The sequence below is a fragment of the Citrus sinensis genome, chromosome 7 (assembly GCF_022201045.2).
Source record: "Citrus sinensis cultivar Valencia sweet orange chromosome 7, DVS_A1.0, whole genome shotgun sequence".
Lineage (NCBI taxonomy): Eukaryota > Viridiplantae > Streptophyta > Magnoliopsida > Sapindales > Rutaceae > Citrus > Citrus sinensis.
Genome location: NC_068562.1, coordinates 14,645,873 through 14,668,303, shown reverse-complemented (window position 1 = coordinate 14,668,303; position 22,431 = coordinate 14,645,873). Strand labels below are relative to the sequence as shown.

Genomic DNA, 22,431 nt, shown 5'->3' with positions numbered 1-22,431 from the left:
CAATTAATGGGGCTAGATCATTGGTTATTAAAGGAACAGTATAATTGCTAACCAAAATCATAATCAGACGTTTATTATATCAAACTTATAATCAAAAAAGAATTGTAAGTAACTAATGGCCTTATTTTGTTTATCTTTATAGCAAGTTTTATCCATAGCGAGCATGAAAACAGACTACAAAATCGGACTAGCACAAAACCCTAAGATGTGGTTAGATTCTGAAGCAGCCTCTTGATAATAATACACAAACTTCATCTGCCCTTTCCAGAACTGTGTTTCACATGCATTATAATTTTTGACGTCCGCAAAATGATAATTAAAAAGGCAGAACCACCTTAAAATTAAATATGCAGAGCATTAGCTAAAGAATCACCCAAACTTGGGATTGAAGTTAAAATTGGGAGAGTATATTTATAAGTACTAACAGTTAAACTGAGTTCTGAGTTTGTATTCATCAGATTAATAACTTTCTACTTAATTTGATAATAGAACCAAGTTCTGTCAAGTGCATAAATGGACCCATGCATAAGAGAAATCGTAACTTCTGGCTTAATTTGTAACTTCTGGCTTAATTTGCAGCAGCAGCTCCAGCATCACTCTTGCCCTCCAAACTTCATCGTCCATTTCATCCCACACCACCTCGCCACCTAGCAAATAAAACTCAAATTAAGAATCAACAATTTCCGTGTGTGTGTGTGTGTGCATGTTTGCACATGCAAGCACACCTGTACTTGTTATATATCAAGCCGTAGATATGTAACAAGTTTCAGCAAATCAAGATTACCTCCACTGTAAAAATTTGATAGTTGAAAATTATTGGCATATGGTCAAGAGAGTTAAGTGTTTGGCTCCAAACGAAAGACATTTAAAAGATCATCCTAGGCTAGGGAAAGAAAAATTTCAATTACCATAATTCATTCTTTCCTGCCCTTTGCGTTAACAATAGTTTCAAGTTCTTGCAACTTGTTCTCCACATCGTGTCCAACTGTTGCTGTTGCTTAGAAAACAGGATGTATTTTCAAGATGCAGATTTCTTAGTTGTCGGTCATTAAAAATTATGAGTCTCCATTTAGTCAAAAGAAAATTTCAATACTAATGGTGCTTTAGCTTCAGAATATGTTTGAAAAGGTAAACCGAATGATAATAATATACATATCTGAGCTCTAAAATCAACCCAAATAATATATCACCAGAAGGTTACTGCAGAAAATAAAATTTTCAAATAGAAAACAAAATACCTTAGCCTTGTGTTCTCTTGCGTTTAAGTCTTCTGATATTGCCCACAATATAGGAAATGACTTCTTTTAATGTGGCTTTCCTTCCTTCTTTAAAGTTCCAAAGGTCAGGAATGACATATCTCCCACTTGGATTATACTCATTTAATTCCTTCAGAGCTGTTGTAACTGCCATGTATATCTCATCCCCCAACTCCTTGAGACTTTTTATCTTCTCATCCTCTTCATCTATAATTTCCTGCACATTTGAGGCCATTGATTAAAATGTAAATGTAATGTAGAAACGTAAGTGTAGCAATATAATGTGATGTAGAAACAGCATACCTTGGGAGTACCTTCAACATGTATTATCTTAAATGGGTGCCATTCAGTTGCCTTTAGATTCTCCTGCCACAAGGAGCATAGAGTAGAGGCCTCCACCTGTGCTTCCTCAAGTGGAAATTTATTCTTGCATGCATCCTGAAACGGCTTTGGATCAATCTCACCCAATCTCTTCACTCCGATATTAGTGCGAGCACCAATCAGATCCGACAAGCCCTATTGCAGAAAAAACAGGTGACATTAAATAAATAAAGTTTTTCATCACTACATTTTCTATGCAACTTTATGGAAAAAAGATGCAACATCTTTACAAAATCATATACCTGGATTAATTCTCTGCGAGCTTCTTGTAGCTCATCATTGCTCTGACGCTCTTTCGCGATGAGTGTTTTATTTAAAGATTCCATCTCATCCAAATCATCAATTTTCGACTCCAACTCATCATTCATCTCTTTCATCTTCTTTTGAACTGCTGCATCATCTTCATCTCCGAGGTGCTTCATTACCTCTAGTTTCCCTTTCAAGTCCTCAATTTCCATTTCCAGCTTCTGTTTAGCATCCAGCTGTTTTTCTAATTGAAGTATCTTACTTAGGGCCTCCTCTTTTTCCCTCTGAAAAGTTCGTAAAACATCATTAGTCAAGCTACAATTGTAAAGTTAAATATAAGCGTAGAATAAGATTTGGCATGAATTAGTCAAAGCTCATTAAGTGACACACTTTTTGCTCTTCAACTAGTCTTAAGACGTTCTCATCCGCCTTTTTCTGCTCCATGGAAGCCAACTGAAGTGAATTGTTCCTCAGGTCATTCTAGATTAAGAGAAAACAAAAGCCAATGTCAGTATCAAGGATAAGTACCATTACAAACAGATAATGCAACTGTCTTTGGTATTGATATTTTAAATGGCCCTGAAAATATTACCTGTTGTCTGTCTGCGTCAAGTTTTTGTCTCTCACGCTCAGTTAGTGCTTCACGCTTGTTCAATTGTTTGCTCCAGGAATCAAGTTTCTTCTTCTTGGTCTCCAATTCACAACTGAGCTTTTCTTGTTCTTCTAAGATCCTTCGAACATTATCACGAGCAAGCCGCTGCATCTTCCTAGTTTCTAACAACAATGAAAATGATACATATACTTAACAAATCAATATCATGTATAATAAGTTTAAGCAATATGTCAATGCAAAAGGCATAATCTGGTAACTACATCTACATGATCGCTCAGGCTCAATGGGCACAATGTTATTTAAAACTTAAATGCGTCCCTGGTTAAGCTTCTCTTATCTGTAAATGTTGAAACACTGTGTGACTGGGGATGGCAACAAGTACCTAAACCCAGCTTACAAATCAAGCTGCTGCATCTTTCTAGTTTCTAACAACAATGAAATCAATGTCATGTATAATATGTTTAAGCAATATGTCAGTGCAAAAGGCATAATTTGGTAACTACATGGTCGTTCAGGCTCAATGAGGCTACAATGTTATTTAAAACTTAAATGCAGCGGTTAAGCTTCTCTTATCAGTAAATGGTGTAACGCCATTAGGAATAAATAGAAAGGCTAAAACAGAGACAATTTCATCAGGGGTGGAGAGCCAACATAATGTGGGACATTTGAGCCTAATTATGCCACAATCACAGAACTGTCCAAAGCACATACTATTATACTAAAGATGATTTATGCAAATCACACACGCCAAATATGAAAACATGGGGTCAATATTAAAATAATGGAGCAGTACCTTCAACAAAAGCATAGTGCAGTCTGTCTTTCTCCTCAAGCATCCGGCTCAGAGACATAGTAGTCTCGTTGAACTTACACTGTAGTTCACTGAGATCTTCATTCTTCATGTCAATCTTACTTGCAAGGTGTGCAACCACATGAATTTTACTCTGAGCATCTTCCTGAACAATGTCCGAAACTGTTCTTAACTTCCCTTCCTGGCGAAGATACTCCCCTATTGGTCCTTCAGAAGTGTTATCATCAGCTCGTGCAAACCATCCGTAAATTCTCAAACCAGGACTTTCTTTTCTTGCAATCCAATGTCTTTTACCTTGATGATCAGCGTCAAATGCTTTTTCAAAATCCGAAGCTTGCATGAAACCGTTCCAATCATTATTGAATTTCACTACGGCCTGTGCAGTAGGATTTTCCTCATTCCAGAAAATACGAACCTCTACAGGTTTAAATACAGCAAACCTCTTTAACCAGTATCCGCTATCCAGAAAAGAGCCTCTATCCTTGGTCTCCATGACAATGTTGACAATTATTCCCATCCAAGGCCAGACATAGAGATCCTCTTGCTCTGGGTTTTGATTGACAGGCTGTGGTAAAACAGGACGTTGAGGTTTATCCACACCACCAGCCAGATCAACCTCTAGATACTTTGCAAGAGCCAAGTGATTTGCCTTTTGTTTTGCGCTTCTGTTAGCAGATCCTTTACCCACACCTGAAGCATGTTGAAGCAAGTCCTTGTGCTTGTAATCTTGTTTCTTCTTCCCAGAACAAAAGGGGCATCTTAATGTGCCATTAACTCGCACCTTATACTTCCCAGCCCTCAGTTCTTCATATGGTTTCTCTAAGTATTCGTTAATCTCGGAATCACTAATATCTGACTCTTCCTGAGAACTGTAATCCATCTGCCTTATATCACTGCAAACAAACGTTCAAGAATGAATGAGTTTAGATACTGATGCTGACATAATCAGTACTAAGCAAAACTAGTACAACATCATCTTTAAGAGTATTGAACCGCAATTTAACCAAAAAGGGCCACGAAATTCCACAATATGATTAAGACATAAAAGTCATCTCCGAGGGAATGATAATTGCATAATTCTCTGGGACTCTTATTTATATGCTACTTCAAAGAACACATCCTTTAAAACCAGCAGTACGACAACAGAAAATCACAAAATGTGGTATCAGGCAAGGTACTCAGTTTGCAGGTGGCTCATATCACCAGGTACTCACAAGAGATAACGAAGGGTGTCTTTGAGATACTTTTAACACCATTTAAAGTGCTTCAAAAAATTCAGAAATTATGTGAATTTAGGTTTTAAATGCTGGCCTAAAATAGGCAAATTACATTCTGGAATTAATAAAGCACTGGAATTGCTTCTCCAGCAAGCACTTTTTGGTTCGAAAACAAATGCTTGATACAAGTGTTTTCAGGAACTTTTACGAAAAGCCCCTGACTCAAAGCAACTTATCACAAACACAAATTATACACATAACCATTGTGCTTCTGCTTAACTTTAAAAGCAAAAGCTTAAGTGTTTGACAAACACCCACTTTTACCCAACAACTAGTACTTACCAGACATACCCACCCACTCACTTACACTCGACGGATAGCAATTCCATTCTACATCCACAGTGGATTAAATTAAAAGCCACAGCACTTCATCCAAACATACCCTAAACTCTAAAACACACACTCAAAATTAACAAATAAATTTTTCACTAGTTTCAGTTCAACAAATCCAAAAACTATGAACCCTCAATCTTCTTCTTCAAAACCCAATAAACCCATTTCCAAAAAATGGCCATTTTGCTCACAAAATCCCAACAAAACTCAGCCGACAGTCAAAACTTCATCAAATGAAAAGGTAAAATTTGACCCACATTTTACCGTTTCAGCTTCCCACATGCATAGTAAACAAAAGATATCACATGATTAACAACTAATAAGCAATATTGGGTTCAGATCATAGAGAGATGAAGAAGACTTACATGGAAATTTAGAGAGAGAGAGTGTGTTCTCCACTGCTGCTGGCCGCTGCTGTTTGTTTTGGTTTTTCGCTTTTTCGCTTTTTTATGGGAAATTTAAAAATGAACGAGTCACGAGTCACAGGCTCGCGCTGTTGTACTGCATTGTTTGTATTTGCGTGAAAACGCATTCTGTGCACCCAGGTCTATGATAAGTTGGAAAGCATAGAATCACTCTCATTTAATGAGAACCGTTCAATAAAATTATGATAATGATAATGATTGATTATACAATTTTATTAGATGACGTGAGAGGGCAATCACTGATCTTGGGTGACGCCAAAACTACTACATCATCATACAGTAAAAATTGGTTAAATTAATATTCAATAAATTAATAACTTTGATTAAGTAAAAAATTCTGCCTGTTCCGTCAATATAATAAATTAATAAATTAATAAATTTATTGATAGTAAATTCTTAAAAGAATAATTTATTTTTTTAAGAGCCAATTAATACATAAACTAATAATTAACAAATTTAAAGCTAAATATATATGATATGTCTATGATTTTATTTGTTATACTACATATTACCTTACAAATTTAATCGGTCATTATTGTTTTCTTTGCACTTTTCAAATAAGAAATCATTGTTATATTCTATGTGCTATTAAGAGAAATAAGAGAGAGATAGACTTAATATATGTCGTCTAAAAAGTCTCTATAATTAGTTATTATATAACCGTGATTTAGTAATGCAATTTAACAAAAAAGTTATCAAGTAACTGATTCACTTGATAAAAATCAAATCAGAATCGCATCATATAACTTGACAAAATCACTACTCTCTTTAATTATATTACCATAGTTTGTAAAAAAATTCTTATTATGAATGTAATATCTATATAAATTAATAAATTATTAACTTATGGGTAAATTAATAATTATTAATTTATCGATATATTAATATTCATTAAATTAATAAAATTTCATGGTCGCAAAACTGTTAATTTTTCAAAATTTGATTGAATTATCATTCGAATATATATCACCGACTAGTTAATGATGGTTTTAAAATTAGTGAAAATGGTAAGCATATTGTTATATAAGTAAATGGTTGTATAATCATGTGGTGATGTAGGTGCTTCTAAACTGCTTATGATTTTTTTTTTAAGTTATTTTATGCAACTGCGGTGTGTTATAGTATATTCTGATGATGTATTTCAATAATGAATAATACATTATATATACATAATAGTATTGTATAGTTAATAATTTTATACTAAATAATATGTTATTTATTAAGTAATTGATAATTTTTTATAAGATAAAAAAATAATTATATTATTTTACTAATTAATTGATGAGTACTACTTCATTTAGAATTGTTTTTTGTAATAAAAAAATAAAAATGTGTGGCATTATTCTTTGTATTTTGTATCAAAGCTGGAGATGAGAGAATAGTGTGAGATTGAGTGTGTGTGATTGCAATTGTGGGATTAATTGAGACTTCAATATCATTGTTAAAAGAAAACAGCTTTATTTGATGTGTCTTGAAAAAGAGGAATAAATAGAGAAACCTAATCTGGACACGTGGCTGAGGGGTACGACCTTTCTTGGCTTTTAATGCTGGAAAGAGAGCCGTTGACCGTTCAAGGGTTGGTCAAGACCCTCACCGATCTGTCAGAGCTATTTTATTAATTATTATCAAATTAAAATAAATGCAAAATTCAATTATGTATTAATGTGTCATTACTCATTAGATGTTCTATAGATTTTTTTTCCCCTTTATTTTAAATTTCGTGTTTTACTTTTGGCGATTGGGAAATGAGAACGAGGAATCATTCTCATTCCATGTGTTTAATTCTAAAGCTAAGAGTTTAAGAATTGGATTGAATGAATCTCATTCTTATGGATTAAGAATGAGACTTCAATTCTATGAACTGATTATTTTGTCCTCTTCTAATTTTTAAAATTTTAATTATGTTCCTATTACAAAACTAAATAATAATAACATTAATTACTATTATAATATTTATAATTACTATCATAATTAAATAATAATAATAATAATAATAATAATAATTACTATAATAATACTAATAACTAATATAACATTTATAATCACGTTTGAAATAATATAAATTTTTAATTCAAAAAATTAATTCACTCAAAAAATCATAATATTAAGCTCAATAATATTATAAGGATGCATATATTTCATTTTAAAATGTTTACTTATTATTTTGTTAGTGAATAAATGCATAATTTAACTAATGATATTTTAATAACTTGAAACAATTTATTCTAATTTATTGTGATTTCAAGACAAAGCAACACATACCAATAATAATACAACTCATTCTTATTTTGATACACACCGTTTAAATAAACAACTTATTATAATTTTGATTATGATATCTACCCCATTCCGATTCTACGAAGTAAATGCACCATTAATTAATATCGAAGGGGATTTCCCATCGACAGACTACAATGTCTCCACTTTTTTATTTTTTTTCCTAATTTTGACATCAATTTCTTTTTTTAATATTTTATGATGGGAGTATCCAATAAGAGTATAGATTAGCCCAATTAAAAGCCCAACAATAACTCTCCAAGAAGCCCAGAAGTAAATTGGATTGAACAGTGTCTCTTGGGTTAGAAGATGGACAAAACACCAATCAGTGCCTACAATGAAAGATAGATTTTGAATTTTGATATTTTATTTTTAGAAAGGTTAAGGGTGTGAAAGACCTGATCAATTTTTCGTCCTCACCCCTACTAATAATTTGAATTTGGGATGGTCAATTAAAAACAATTACTTAAAAATTATTCGATCGAATCCTTAAGGGCCATGTAAATTGATTAATAGATTTTTTTAATTAGAATTTGCTCTCTTAAAATTAACCTATCTCAATAAAATGATTATATAATTTATGTTTTGTATGTAAGATTAACACAACGTATTTCATAAAAAAAAAATAGATATTGGGTGGAAATTATAAAAACGACTCCAATTATATTACCATACTTCCTAGATATTCTTATTATGAATGTGATATCTACATAAATTAATATATTATTAACTTATGGATAAAATAATAATTATTAATTTATTAAATATTAATATTCGTTACATTAATAAATTTTTCATGGTTACAAGACTGTTAATTTTTTTCAAAATTTTACTGAATTAACATTCGAGTAGATATCACCGACCAATTAATGATGGTTTTAAAATTAGTGATAATGGTAAACATAATGTTATATAAGTAAATGGTTGTATAACAATGCAGTGATGTCGGTGCTTCTAAAATGCTTATGAATTTTTTTAAAAGTTATTTTATGCAACTGCAGTGTTTTATAGTAAATTATTTTAAACGCTGATGACGTATTTCAATAATAAATAGTATATTATATATACACAATAGTGTTGTATGGTTAATAATTTTACCCTGAATAATGTGTTATTTATTAAGTGATTGATAATTTTTTATAAGATCTAAGAATTAATTGTATTATTTTACTAATTAATTGATGAATATTACTTCATTTAGAATTATTGTAATAAAAAATTAAAATATATAGCATTATTATTATTATTATTTATTTTATTTTATTTTTTTCAGCTAGCACTGGTCTGAGAATAACATAAAATTGCTCAAATAAATAACAAAACTAGAAAACTACTAGAATAGAATAAACAACTCAGAAACTTATCTCCCGTCCCGTGGGAGATTAGACGATGAATATTTAATTCATTGCCACTCTTTTGGTTACGCTTTGTCACTAGATGTGAAGAAAGCTTAATTAATAATTACGAAGGCATAAAAGCCTATTGACTCGGCGCCCCAGCCGAGAGGGAGGGTTCCCTTGCACCGGATTTGATCCGCCGGGTTGACTTGGCCCATTAGCATTAGCACGACCCGTTTGAATATTGTTTTGCTGATTTTGTGATTGGGAATACTCTGGGGAGGACGTAAACTTTTCCTCCATCATCTCTGACTTTTGTTCAAAGCGCTTAATTGCATAGATAGGTATAGGCCCGCCCTTTTCTACAATTTTTTCCAATTTGATCACACGCATTTGGCATTCTCGCAGTTCTTCATCAGACTGGTTTGGTTCATAAACAACTGCATCAGGACTTGTTATCCCGGGCTCTTCACTGGACTGGCTAGTGTGGGTCTGTTTGCCCTTGCGCTTTGATTCTGATTGTTGTGGCGGGCGTAATTGGCATTGGCTTTGTTGGTTTTGGTCGGGCAATTCATCCTTTGATTTTGGTGTATGAGTGGCTTGGATCCGTGTGGTTTCTGTTTGGGTTTCATCAGGCTTCTTCTGCTCAGGAGAAGGGTCTTTCTCAGGAGTAGTACCACTCATGATTTGTTATCAGCAAAATATTTGCTGGGTGTAAATGACTAGTTCGCTAATCTAATTGACGTTTGCTTTATAGACTCGACAGAGAAGCATTCATATTCATGTTGGATAAGTAGGGGTGAAACTTCTTCTCTATTTCCGTGGAACTTCCTCACCATTTCTTCTCGAGTTCCTATATGATATTGTAATTTTTTTACAGTAGTAATAATGTTTTAATTGTGTATCATTGGATTAAATCTAATAGTATATAATATTTTTACTAAAGAAAAAAAATAAAAATAATGGTAAACAGTTTGTTAAGCGTTCAAGAGGTGGATAAATTTTTGTAAAATAATTGTGACCAACACTAGAGTTTGAAGCAATTTCACTTAAATAACATATTTTATTTAAAATTACTTTTAAACTCTCCTTTAAAATTGTATTGTGATAATCTTTTATAAATAAATCCTCCAAAATCTATTACCATTAAGTATAAAATATAATATAAAGTAGGTTATTTAACACAAATCAAATAAATAAATTACAATTGTAAAATTTATATATGATATAACACTAATAAATAACACAACTAAGTACATATAACTAAATAAACGTCATAGCTACATCAATAAACTCATTGGTGAGATTGCTTGTAACCTAAAAACTATTTGATCACTCATGTTTTAATAAAATTTAAAATTGCATATTAAAATGCTCATTATTTTATATAATACTAAAGACCATTTTACAATTGATCATGAAGTATAGATTATTTTTAACACCCATTTAATATTCTTACATGATAGGAATTTTAAGTTTTACAAGCCTATATATTTTCATTTTATTCTCAAATATCACTTTTGTTAATTTCATAAAAATTAAGTCTAATATATATTCCTAATGAGCTTTAGTTTATGAATCATAAAAGATTATTTTATTGACATCCCTTTGATTGTAATTATAAAATTTTATGTTACTAAGAATCATTACTTTTATTACGTAATTACTAGTGACAATGAATAAAATATTGCCTCCAATAATATTTACGTGGAAAAAATGGGAAAGGAAATCTTTTTATATTTTTATTTACATGATAGAAAATTATCGAAGCCTTATAAAATTTAACTTTCACAAGCTTGTTTTCATTTTATTTTCAAATGTCACTTTGTTAATTTCATAAAAGTTTAATCTAACACATATACCTAATTAACTTTAGTTTATGAATCATGAAATATTATTTTATTATTATTCTTTGATTGTAATTATAAAATTTTTATGTTACTAAGAGCCATTGCTTTTATTATGATAAGTAATAGTGACAATAAATAAAATATTAAATCCATTAATATTTAAAGACATGTTTTGGGATACTTTAATTTAAAATTTTGACACAATATTTGAGCCATTAATATACCATAGTCTAATGTTTAATATTGAAAGTCAAAACAACATTTCATAATGTCATACCCTCCAACATTGAATTGCATGAAATTAATAGTTTAATTTTTTGTTAAAAATGTAAATCAAAATATTTCTCACTATATATTTGTATAGCCATATTTTTTTAATTGGTGAATAAAATATTTCTCATTTGTTGTGACTCATAGTATTACTAATTAAACATATATAAAATATTTTATTACAATGCCTTCTATTATCATTATTGTTTAGGTATTAGTAGTTTGTAATTAAATTCATACAATACAAATTATTAGAAGACTTTATGTAATATCTTTATATAAAGTATTATTGAAATAACATTACTTGTTAATTAAATTTATTTTAATGCTATTAAATATATTTTTGATACTAAATGTAAAAGTAAAAAAGAAAAAGAAAAATTGTAAAGTAAGAGAATTAATACATAATAATTTTAATTCCAAAATTATTTGTATTTCTTCCATTTTTTGATGATTTAAAATATTTATTAATTGATTAGATAAAAAATAATTTAAGTTATTTTATGCAATTGCGGTGTGTTATAGTAAATTATTTTAAACGCTGATGATGTATTTCAATAATAGATAATATATTATATATACATAATAATGTTGTATTATAGTTAATAATTTTACCCTAAATAATATGTTATTTATTAAGTGAATAAGTGATTGATAATTTTTTTATAAGATCTAAGAATTAATTGTATTAGTTTACTGATTAATTGATGAACATTACTTCATTTAGAATTATTGTAATAAAAAAATTTAAAATATATAGCATTATTATTATATATATATATTCAGCTAGCACTAGTCTGAGAATAACATAAAATTGCTCAAATAAATAACACAGCTAGTAAACTAGTAGAATAGAATAAACAACTCAGAAACTTATCTCCCGTCCCGTGGGAGATTAGACGATGAATATTTAATTCATTGCCACTCTTTTGGTTACGCTTTGTCACTGGATGTGAAAAAAGCTTAAATACAAAGGCATAAAAGCTTCTTGACTCGGCGCCACGGCCGAGAGGGAGGGTTCCCTTGCACCGGATTTGACCCGCCGGGTTGAATAGGACCCGTTTGAATAGTGTTTTGCGGATTTTGTGATTGGGAGTACTTTGGGAAGTATGTAAACTCTGGCTCCATCCACTCTGACTTTCGTTCAAAGGGCGGATTAAAAAATCTCATCCCGTCTGTTTCCCGCATTTTATCATAAAAAACTGCATCAGGAATTGTTATCCTGAGCTCGTCACTGGTCCCTTTGCCCTTGCGCTTTGATTCTGATTGTTGTGGCGGGCGTAATTGGCATTGGCTTTGTTGGTTTTGGTCTGGCGATTCATCCTTTGATTTTGGTGGATGAGTGGCTTGGATCGGTGTGATTTCTGTTTGGGTTTCATCAGGCTTCTGCTCGGGAGAAGGGTCTTTCTCAGGAGTAGTACCACTCATGATTTGTTCTCAGCAAAATATTTGCTGGGTGTAAATGACTGGTTCGCTAATCTAATTGACGTTTGCTCTATATAGACTCGATAGAGAAGCATTCATATTCATGATGCATGAAGGAGGGGTGAAACTTCTTCTCTATTTCTTCTCTATTTCCCACCGAAATTGAGAGATATGTGGAGCATTATTCTTTATATTTTGTATCAAAGCTGGAGATGAGAGAATAGTGTGAGATTGATTGCGAAAAGGGAATGGCCGAATGAGAATTTCATTCTCATCATGAATTAAGAATGGGATTCCCTTTGTACGAACTGAACTGACTGTTTTGTCCTCATCTAATTTTTAAAATTTTAATTATGTTCCTATTACAAAACTAAATAATAGTAACGTTAATTACTATTATAATATTTATAATTATAATGATTATTATCATAATTAAATATTATTATTATTATTAACCACTATAATAATAATAATAATAATAATAATAATAATAATAATAATAATAATAATAATAATAATAATAATAATGATGATGATGATAATAATTATAATTATTACTAATATAATATTTATAATTATGTTCAAAATAATAAAAACAGCAATTTTTTATTCAAAAATTTAATTGACTGAAAAAAAATCATAATATTAAGCTCAATAATATGATAAACATGAACATATTTCATTTTAAAATGTTTACTTATCATTTTGTTAGTGAACAAATGCATAATTTTTTTCTTCTTTTTTTTTAAAAGGTAAGAGGAAGTGGGCAAGCCCAAATACAGTTTTTATACTCTTTACCACCTTCAAGAATCAAACCCAAATTTTGGTAAAGGTTACACCTGCACAACCAACCCGACCACGCCCTTAGGGGCTAACAAATGCATAATTTAACTAGGGGCATTTTGATAATTTGAAATAATTCCTTCCATCCATTCCGATTTTAAGACGGCATAAACACGTAAAGAAGAATATAACCCATTTTTATTCTAATTCATGCCATTCGAGTAAACAATTATTTTAATTCTAATTTTTTATTTTGATACCCGCCTCATTCCGATTCCGCGAAGTAAATGGTTAATAACGAAGGGGATTTCCCATCTGCTGACTACAATGTCTCCATTTTTTTTTCTTTTTTTTTTCTCTAATTTTGATATCAATTCCTTTTTTATATTTTATGATGGAGTATTCAATAAGAGCATGGATTAACCCAATTAAAAGCCCAACAATCATTCTCCACGAAGCCCAAAACTAGATTGGATTGAACAGTGTCTCTTGGGTTAGAAGATTGACAAAGCACTAATCAATGTCCACAACGTAAAGTAGTTTTTGATATTTTATTTTAAAAAAGGTTAGGGTGGTAAAGACTAAATTAATTTTTAAGTCCTTACCCTTATCAATAATTTGAATTTGAGTGGTTAGTTAAAAAAAATTACTTAAAAATTATTCGATCAAATCTTCAAGGACCATGTAAATCGATTAATAGATTTTTGAATTAAAACTTGCTCTCTTAAAATTAACCTATCTCAATAAAATGACAATATGATTCTATGTTTTGTATGTAAGATTAACATAACATACTTGATAGAAAGAAAACTTAGACATTGAGTGGAAGTTTAAAAAAAAAAAGTAGTGACTAAATTTGTACTAAAAATTTTACAAAATTAGGTTATGGTAACTTGGTGAAATAACAAAGTTAAGATGATTTTACCCGTAAGCAACCAACTTAGCATAAGACAAAATAATTTTTTTTATACATTTATATATTACAATCCTGATATTTACAATTAGAAATCCGTCAAAACTTGTTTGAGTAATTCTATTATAGCACAGTCTGAGTATCAATTTTTAATAAACTAGAAGAAAATTTACCCTCATTATTATTTAAAAAAATCAATTCTACTCCAATATAAGGAACTAATTAACTCCTATTATATAAAAAAATAAGTCCCAATATTGACCATGCGTTGGAACTTGAACGCATGCCTCAAGTTTGTTGAGGGCACAGGCACACCAATGGACTACAAACCCATTGGCTAAGACAAAACAAATTGAAAGAAGCAAAATAGCAAACCAATAAAACGACTCCAAATCTCCGAATATTCTCTTAATTAATGATCAACAAGTACAATCGTTAAGGTTTTCTTTTAGGTGGGGCCAAAGTTTAAGCAATGGCACCATGAGAGAAGAGAACTCAAATAAATTTAATTGTAAGTCATGAAACATCAACTTTTGGGCGATTTTTGCAATAATTTGACTAGGTTAACGTGCTCATATGTGGCTTCAACTTGTTATGCTAAACATATTGTCATAATAAAAGTGGGTCTATTTTCTTTACCAACTTGTTATTGTACGAAGTAAATTTCTTTTGAGTCCTCAGGGTTAAGCACAAATTCTCACATGACCTTTCATACTTTCAAAATTAAATTTAAACATCCAATTAACTGTTAATTTTGTTAGGATAACAAACTTGTATTATGAATCTTGTCATTTAAAGCAAGGATATATTTGCCACCTAGTAGCTCTTTTGCCTTAAAAAACATTTAACACTAACATGAGTAACATCGATAATTAAAATCTTTCAAGTTATTTTAAAAAATATGAGCAAAATAGAATCGATGTCTAACTCTAGAGATTACCAAGGAATATATATATATATATATATATATATATATATATATATATATATATATATATATATATATATATATGTAAAACAAGTTAAAAAATTAATTTAATGTATAAATTAATCAAACATCCTAATAAAGTAAATATTCTAGACTAAATTATGAGATTTTTTCTTTCTTAAGAAAAAGAAACTTATGAATCAAATATATAGTCAATTCAAAGAGCATATTTACAAGAGGAATAATTATCTTTATTCTAGCCGGTTTAACGACCGATCATGTCTAAATGAAAAATATTCTAAATGAAAAAATATATGTATTTTGCCGTTAATAATAATTTCCTTAACACTCTTTTTGCATAGCTTTAAATTTGGCCTCTATGATTTGACTTTAATGGCTGTAAATCGTTTTAATTAACTTTTGTAGTCAGCATATTAATATCCCCCAATTTGTACGGTAGCAACACATATATAACATGATAACGCATGCAAAGCGAAAAAAAAAAAAAGTAAACAAATATGCCTCTACAGACATGATTGTGACACATATTAGGCACTAGTACATGTACAATTAAGTTCTATGTATGGCCTCGCTATTCGGAAAAGAAAAGAAAAAACACAAATGTCCTTATTTGATAAAAATTCTCTGTAGAAATAATTAATAAAAAGTTTTATTTAAGTTCGAAGAGTTCAACTATTTACACATAGAATGATAGAATTGCAAATTCGCGTTTTGTTAAAATGCAAATGACCCCACTTATAAGTTTTCATTCTAAAGAATGAGTAAACGATAAAATATTTTCTCTTTTGATTGCGTGCTGTCAGCTGTGGAGGGTTGAATTATTAATTATTGCTATTATTATTGTTTTTGAGGACAATTGTTGAAAATGAAAAAAAGACTGAAGACAAGAGAAACTTCTGATACGATCAAATCGAAGAAGACATGAATACAGTTTGAAATTATATGCATCACATAATTACTGATTTCACTTTTGATTTCTGCCGCTACTTTAATTGAAGTAGTCAAAAAAGAAGAGAAGACAAAACCCAGAAAACCAAACAAGAGATTACATGAAATCATTAACCAAGTTATCAACTTATCATAACATGAGAGTTAGTGACTTTGGAGTGGTGACGATTTCAGAATCTCTAACAATTATTTGGAGAAAACTTAATCAGCTTAGATAAATGTGGAACAATTTTATTATGATATTTGAACGATGTTCCGTAATGAATTTAAATTGAAATAATTAGTTGAGTAAAGAACTTGGATTCATACTTTTTATACCCATTTATTAATAATTTTTTGTCGTTTGTGTAGTTATATTAGTGTACGGTCATGATTAATTACCTATATATCCTTATCTAATAATCACCAATCACACATTTTTAAAAACTCAACACAAAATGCATATAAGCATCAAGGAAGATGGAAAATACAGTGTATGTAGGAAAAAAAAATGCTTAATACATGATGAGATCATCTTAAGTAAGTGTTGTTTGACAGTAGTCACAAAAGAAGAAAAGAATAAGAAGAATTCTTGGCAAAAGATTAAAAAGTTAATTTTTAACCATTCACAATTTGTTGCTGACTAAAGAGCCGCCCTAAAAGCTGAGAAGATATATGCCCATAAATTAACTAACATAGGGGTGTGAATAAGGTGGATTGGCTGCACCATACATTCACAATTTTTTTTTTAAATTATTGATAACAATTGTTAATAACTTTTTTGCTGTATATACAATTTGTGTTTTCAGATAATCTATGTTGCAAAAACTTATTACCTAATAATAAATTGTTATCATTAACGATAAATTTGCTACTGATAACAAAATGTTAGTGAACGAAGCAGCTGATACGCCACAGTAATAAGACCCTAAACATAAAAAGCAAGCATGTAAAAATAGAGTTCTCGGGAGACGGCTCTGCAACGAAAAGCTTCTTCCACAATATTCTTCAAAGAATGTGCATGGTGGAGCATGAAAAAGAAAGATAATTACTAGGGCAGGGTGAAGCCAGAGCCAGTGCTTTAAAATTTTAAATTCCCTTTTGAACATGTTCGTGGATGTAAGATTGTCTTCGTGCATGCATCTCAAATATTGATAATGACTTCGGGAAATGACTTCAGATTTCTTATGATTATAGCGCATGTCTTTCCCTCTTCATGACGCGGATGTGAAAAAGTGTTTGAGAGTTTAAAGATCACAACAACTCATCATCCCATTTTTTTAGACCAACTTTTATACTTTCACAACTATTATATTATAAATACGTTTAGGAAAATTGAAATGAAGCGTTGAAGCTTTGCTTTTCGTTTTTTAATTTATAAATGTAAGGATGGACACAATTTAAAGTAAGTTTTTGGTCACTTCTATATATATTTTTTTTCAAGATTCTAATTTGAGAGACCAGCCAAAGATTGTGTGATTAAAAACCATAGATATGTTCAATAGCTGTAAAAAAATATTCTTCACATACTGAATTAAAAACATTGTATCACCAACTAGAATTTGTTTTATTGTCTGTGCTGGCCACCTCGCCGGTGATCTGATTAGGAAAAAGAAAAAAAATGATAATAATATGTTTACATTCTTATTAATATGTGGTCAAAGAGAAAGGCATAGTGCAAATATGTTAGCTATATGTTGGTGCCTCCATTTTCATATCATGTGTTGCTTTAATTAAAATTTCCACCGCCTGCAGTTCCATGAAGTTGACTAATTGAAGCAGAGCACAAACACTTAGTGAAAGACAAAATGATTCAAATTGCATAATGGGAGTACTTTTAGAGTGAGTGTGACACCGTGACCTTAGATTAAGGCAACAAAATTGAAGGTGGGTTGATGTTTTCAACAGTTTGAGGGATAAATTGATAAATGTTAATTTATGAAGAGGGTAAACTGAAATTTACCTATACCAAAATAATCACAATTTTTTGGACTTATTTTCTTTTTTCCCATACTATCAATTCTTTTTTCCTTTCTCCTCCAGAGGAATCAATACCTTCTCACATAGGGTTCCTTCAATCATTTTCTCACTCTATTATTATTTTATTAATTTTTATTTTAAATTAGAATAAAAATCTACCAAAACTCGGGACGTTTCAAACGGTAATTTATCGTGTTCTATTTAATTTTAATAAAATTTATTTGTAACATCTTATTTTCAATGAAATTTTAATCATTAATATTTCTTAATTTTGGTTGGGGTAGGCTGATTAAACAATGAAAAATGAATTTTGAGACATGTTAAAGGAATCAATTATTACATAGTGAATGAGATCATTGAGTGAATGATAATTTAGTTGTATATGTAGCAAAAAAAAAAAGAATGTATTTTCTAATATTGAAAATAAAATTATTATGTAACATTTTCAAAATACAATAACTTGTAAAAGGAATTAGGATTCTTTTCTAGTGATTTTTCCCTTAATCTTTTTTATTTTTCAAATCTAGTAAAAAAAATTGGTTTGATTATCAACATCAAAATTTAAAAATTAACCTCGACAACTTATTTTACTGAAAAAGATAAGAAGAGAAAATGCACTAGAAAAAGATTTTTGTCCTACAGATATATACAACTAATTGGTATTGGTTGCGATTATTATTTTAAAAATATTTCTTCAATTTTACGGTTGTTTGAACTAGTCCTCCCTGGAATCAAATTCTTAATTGGGTCCTCAATGCTTGAAATGAATATTAATTAAAAAGAAAGGGAAAAAAAGAAAATATATATAAATCCTGACCAGCCAAATTGGTTTGAGAAAGAGTCAATAATAAAGAGAAGATAAGTAGATAACTAAGAAAGTGAATGGAAATAACACTAGTTGTTCAACTAAAAAAGAGAAATTGGGCCACCTACTAATATTCTTCATTAAACACTCTTTTTAGGGTTCATCAACCTTTGTCACAGGATTCCCACTATGATTCCATCATCCACTTTATTGAAAAGAGCCCACAAAACACATTATCTTGATTCTGCCCTCTCGCGATTTCAAGTTTCAGCCATCAAAAAGCATTAAATCAACATAGAACAACCAGTACCAATTGCGTAATACATTAAACAGTTTGGAGATTCTAAAACCCTAAATAATACTTACTAATTTACAGTACGCTATGTTGAGTAGTTGAATTTCTCACACATTAGTAAGAAAAGGGGTGATGTACTGCCGTTATAGTAGAAAAAGACTGTTATTTATATCGAATACCTGAATATCCTAGGCCAGCTCCCTACAAATGATATCAAAGTCATTACTTAATAATTAAAATGTAGTAGACTCAATGGACCAAGATCGGTGTTGCTTTCCCACCAGCTGGGGATTCCTCTAAGAGGATGATTTTTGAGTAGTTAAGTTGTCTTCCGTTGGCTAGAGGAAAGGTGATAATAGGTTTACTTGAGTTCACTCTACCTAAAAGTTTAGTCTTTAAACTGAATATCCGGATACTGTGCTTGCACCATGCAGCTTAACTAACTGGTTTTAATTAGAAGCATTATTTTCGTTAAGAGATAAACTCTTTTCTTACTATAATTAAGGATGAGCATAATCTTCCGCAAAGTCCCTCATTCAAGTCAAGGTTTGATCCTATTTTTGTGTCCCTGTAAATCCAATTTTTTTCAGATTTATTTTTCAAAGAGCGATCTAGTCTTTTTTTTCCCTAATTATTCATGTTTATTATTTAATTTCTACAAAATTTTAAGCTTCAATGATACAGTTCTAGCCATTGTTTTGATCATACGACATATTTTGCACTCGGGGAGACCGAGACCGGAATAGTGAAAGTCTTTATTTTTCTGATATTTCTTAGCCATCCTTTAGTGCATTTTATTCCCCTTTATTTTCTGAAAAAGAAAAAGCCATGAATTTTATTTTTGATAAGTTAGTATTAAAAAAATTACTTAGCTTTGAATCTATTGGTTCAAAATTTGTAGGTGAGCATTTCACCAGATCAAGACTGTCCAAGCAAAGCTGAAATTTCTTAATATATATTTAACAAGAATCAATCAATACATCAAGTACTTTTTGCTCGCTAACCATCATCATACGTTTTTATTATTTTACATGAACATGTGTGCTTTAAAAATTATTAGTGGGATGTTTTTGCTAAAGTGAATTATTTAGTTGTTGATTATCAAAGATTCCCTGAATCACTTCTTGATTCCTTTTAAATTTATATGCTACTAACGACAAATTAGAAGGGCTTTCATATATTAAAATATCCATTATACATGGACCGATGCAATGAGGCCAATTGTTTATTAAATTAATTAAGCAACTGCCTTTTTGTTAATTAACAACAACCATTGGAGAAAGTAATTGATTATTGATGGAGCATGCATTTGTTGTTTAATTTATTAAGATGACCTATAAAGATCGAAAAATTAATTTAATTATCAACTTAAACCATCATTGATCGTTTGTAAAAAGCAAAAGGGAAAAGAAAAAGAGAGTTAAATTCATTAAATTGATCTCTATCCACCAAATATATGGTAGCAAATGCTTTTGGATTCCTTGTCCTAAGGGTGTGGTAGACGGATTTTCAAGCATCTTTATTTGGTCAGCCACTTATATTCGAATCTTGAAAGAGATAAGAGGCTAACAAGTGAATTTTGGTAAAATCATATTCGAATCTTGGAAGAGATAAGAGGCTAACAAGTGAATTTTGCCAAAATCATATTCGAATCTGGGAAGAGATAAGAGGCTAACAAGTGAATTTCGACTTTGCCGACCCTCTTACTTAAAAAAAAAAAGGGGGGGGGGGGGGGGGGAATGTTTTTGTCTTACTAAAGATATTGAAGTTAAAATGTTCTTGAATAGGCAGGCATATTGGTATACCCTATAAGCACCTTTGAAAAAGCTAAATTCTATTGCTTTTTTGTAACATTTACATTTTGCTGCGGTGGAAAGCTTTTTGCGGCAAAGAAACACATCGCAGAAATTGATTTATTAATTTGGCGATTTATATGGATGAGATATTGAGCAAATCAGAAAAAAATTATAATGTATATGTTCTGTCTCAGAGCTGTCAATTTAGATTTATATAGCGGCAGAAAATATTATGTCGGTTGCATTTATCCTGAAAAACTAAATGAGGGATGAAATACATGAACCTTTTAATTCTCAGAAATTAATTTTTTCTCCTTTTATTAGCCTTGTTAAATTCTACATACTTTGTATTAAAATAGCCTTTTAGGGTAATTGAAGGACCGGAATTTTTTTTTCTCCAAAAAGGGGCCGAAATCTTTTTATTATCTTAACTTTTACTTTAAGTAAATATAAAAATTTGATTGATATTGGTTGATAAAAAAAAAATTAAAACAAATAATTTTGACCATACACGACTATCAATATGCACGTATTCAATGGCTGATATAAGATTTTTGGTTCGGTGAGGGCTATATTGAAGAAATGATAAACTAAGAGGGTCAAAATTTATACATTTAAATTTGATGGTGCAAAACGTAAAATTTACATAATATGCTAAAGCGAGGGGATATTTTCACTTTTTTATGGGGAAATCTACCATATTTTTAGAAAATAATTGAAATAAGTTCACATTATTTTTTTAAAATATACAAATCAAAAAAATATTGAATGTTAACTAATTAAATCCTTCATATAATTTTTTTTATTTAGACATCTTTGACCAATAAATTACTTTAAAATAAGTTTTATTTGACTATTTTATCTCAATAATATAAATGACTAAATTGCCCAAGAAACATGAGATTTTATTTAATAGTTTAGTTATTAAATTGATTAGATTAAATCTCCAAACTTTTTTTTTGTTCGCATTTTTTAAAACTATGATGAGCTTATTGTAACTATTTCTTAGAAATAGGATGAATTTATAAAATTTGTACGTTGAAAAAATCAAACTACCTCAAGTTTACAGTATTTTTACTATTTACTCCATATATCTGTCGTGTTTTTATTTTGGCCCCTCTCGAACAGAAATCCTAGATCTGCGCCGCCCTTGCCAGCATATAGAAGCGTCACATGTAACAGCCATCGAGGTGTAAAAATTTTATTTAATTGTAAATTTTAAATTCGTAAATATTCAAATAGATGATGTTGAAATATGTTACTCTTAAAAAACACCCTTTTAGAGTTCGAAAGGGTTTGATAAACAAACGATTTCCATTTCTTAGATAACAAAATGCAATAAAATTTAGTCAACGTTGTCGGACTTTTGTTCATTTCAAATCTTACCTAAAAGTTCAGAGAAGAAAAAAGAAATAAACAGAACACGTACTTAATCGTTCAATGTATTGCACCCAGTCAAATCCAATTGTTGGATCTTATCGT

The 22,431-nt window shown here is 30.2% G+C and overlaps 1 protein-coding gene across 1 annotated transcript; it reads right to left on the bottom strand.

Annotated features, from left to right (window-relative positions):
• Positions 1-357: 357 nt before the first annotated feature.
• Positions 358-5,450, bottom strand: LOC102629124 (factor of DNA methylation 1). The gene is made up of 8 exons (XM_006465134.4): positions 5,283-5,450; positions 3,290-4,200; positions 2,476-2,657; positions 2,274-2,363; positions 1,880-2,167; positions 1,560-1,772; positions 1,239-1,473; positions 358-647 (listed from the first exon to the last, which is right to left on the bottom strand). Exons 2-7 carry the CDS (start codon positions 4,185-4,187, stop codon positions 1,240-1,242), a joined length of 1,905 nt encoding a protein of 634 aa, XP_006465197.2. The 5' UTR covers positions 4,188-4,200; positions 5,283-5,450; the 3' UTR covers positions 358-647; position 1,239.
• Between the last annotated feature and the right edge of the window lie 16,981 nt (positions 5,451-22,431).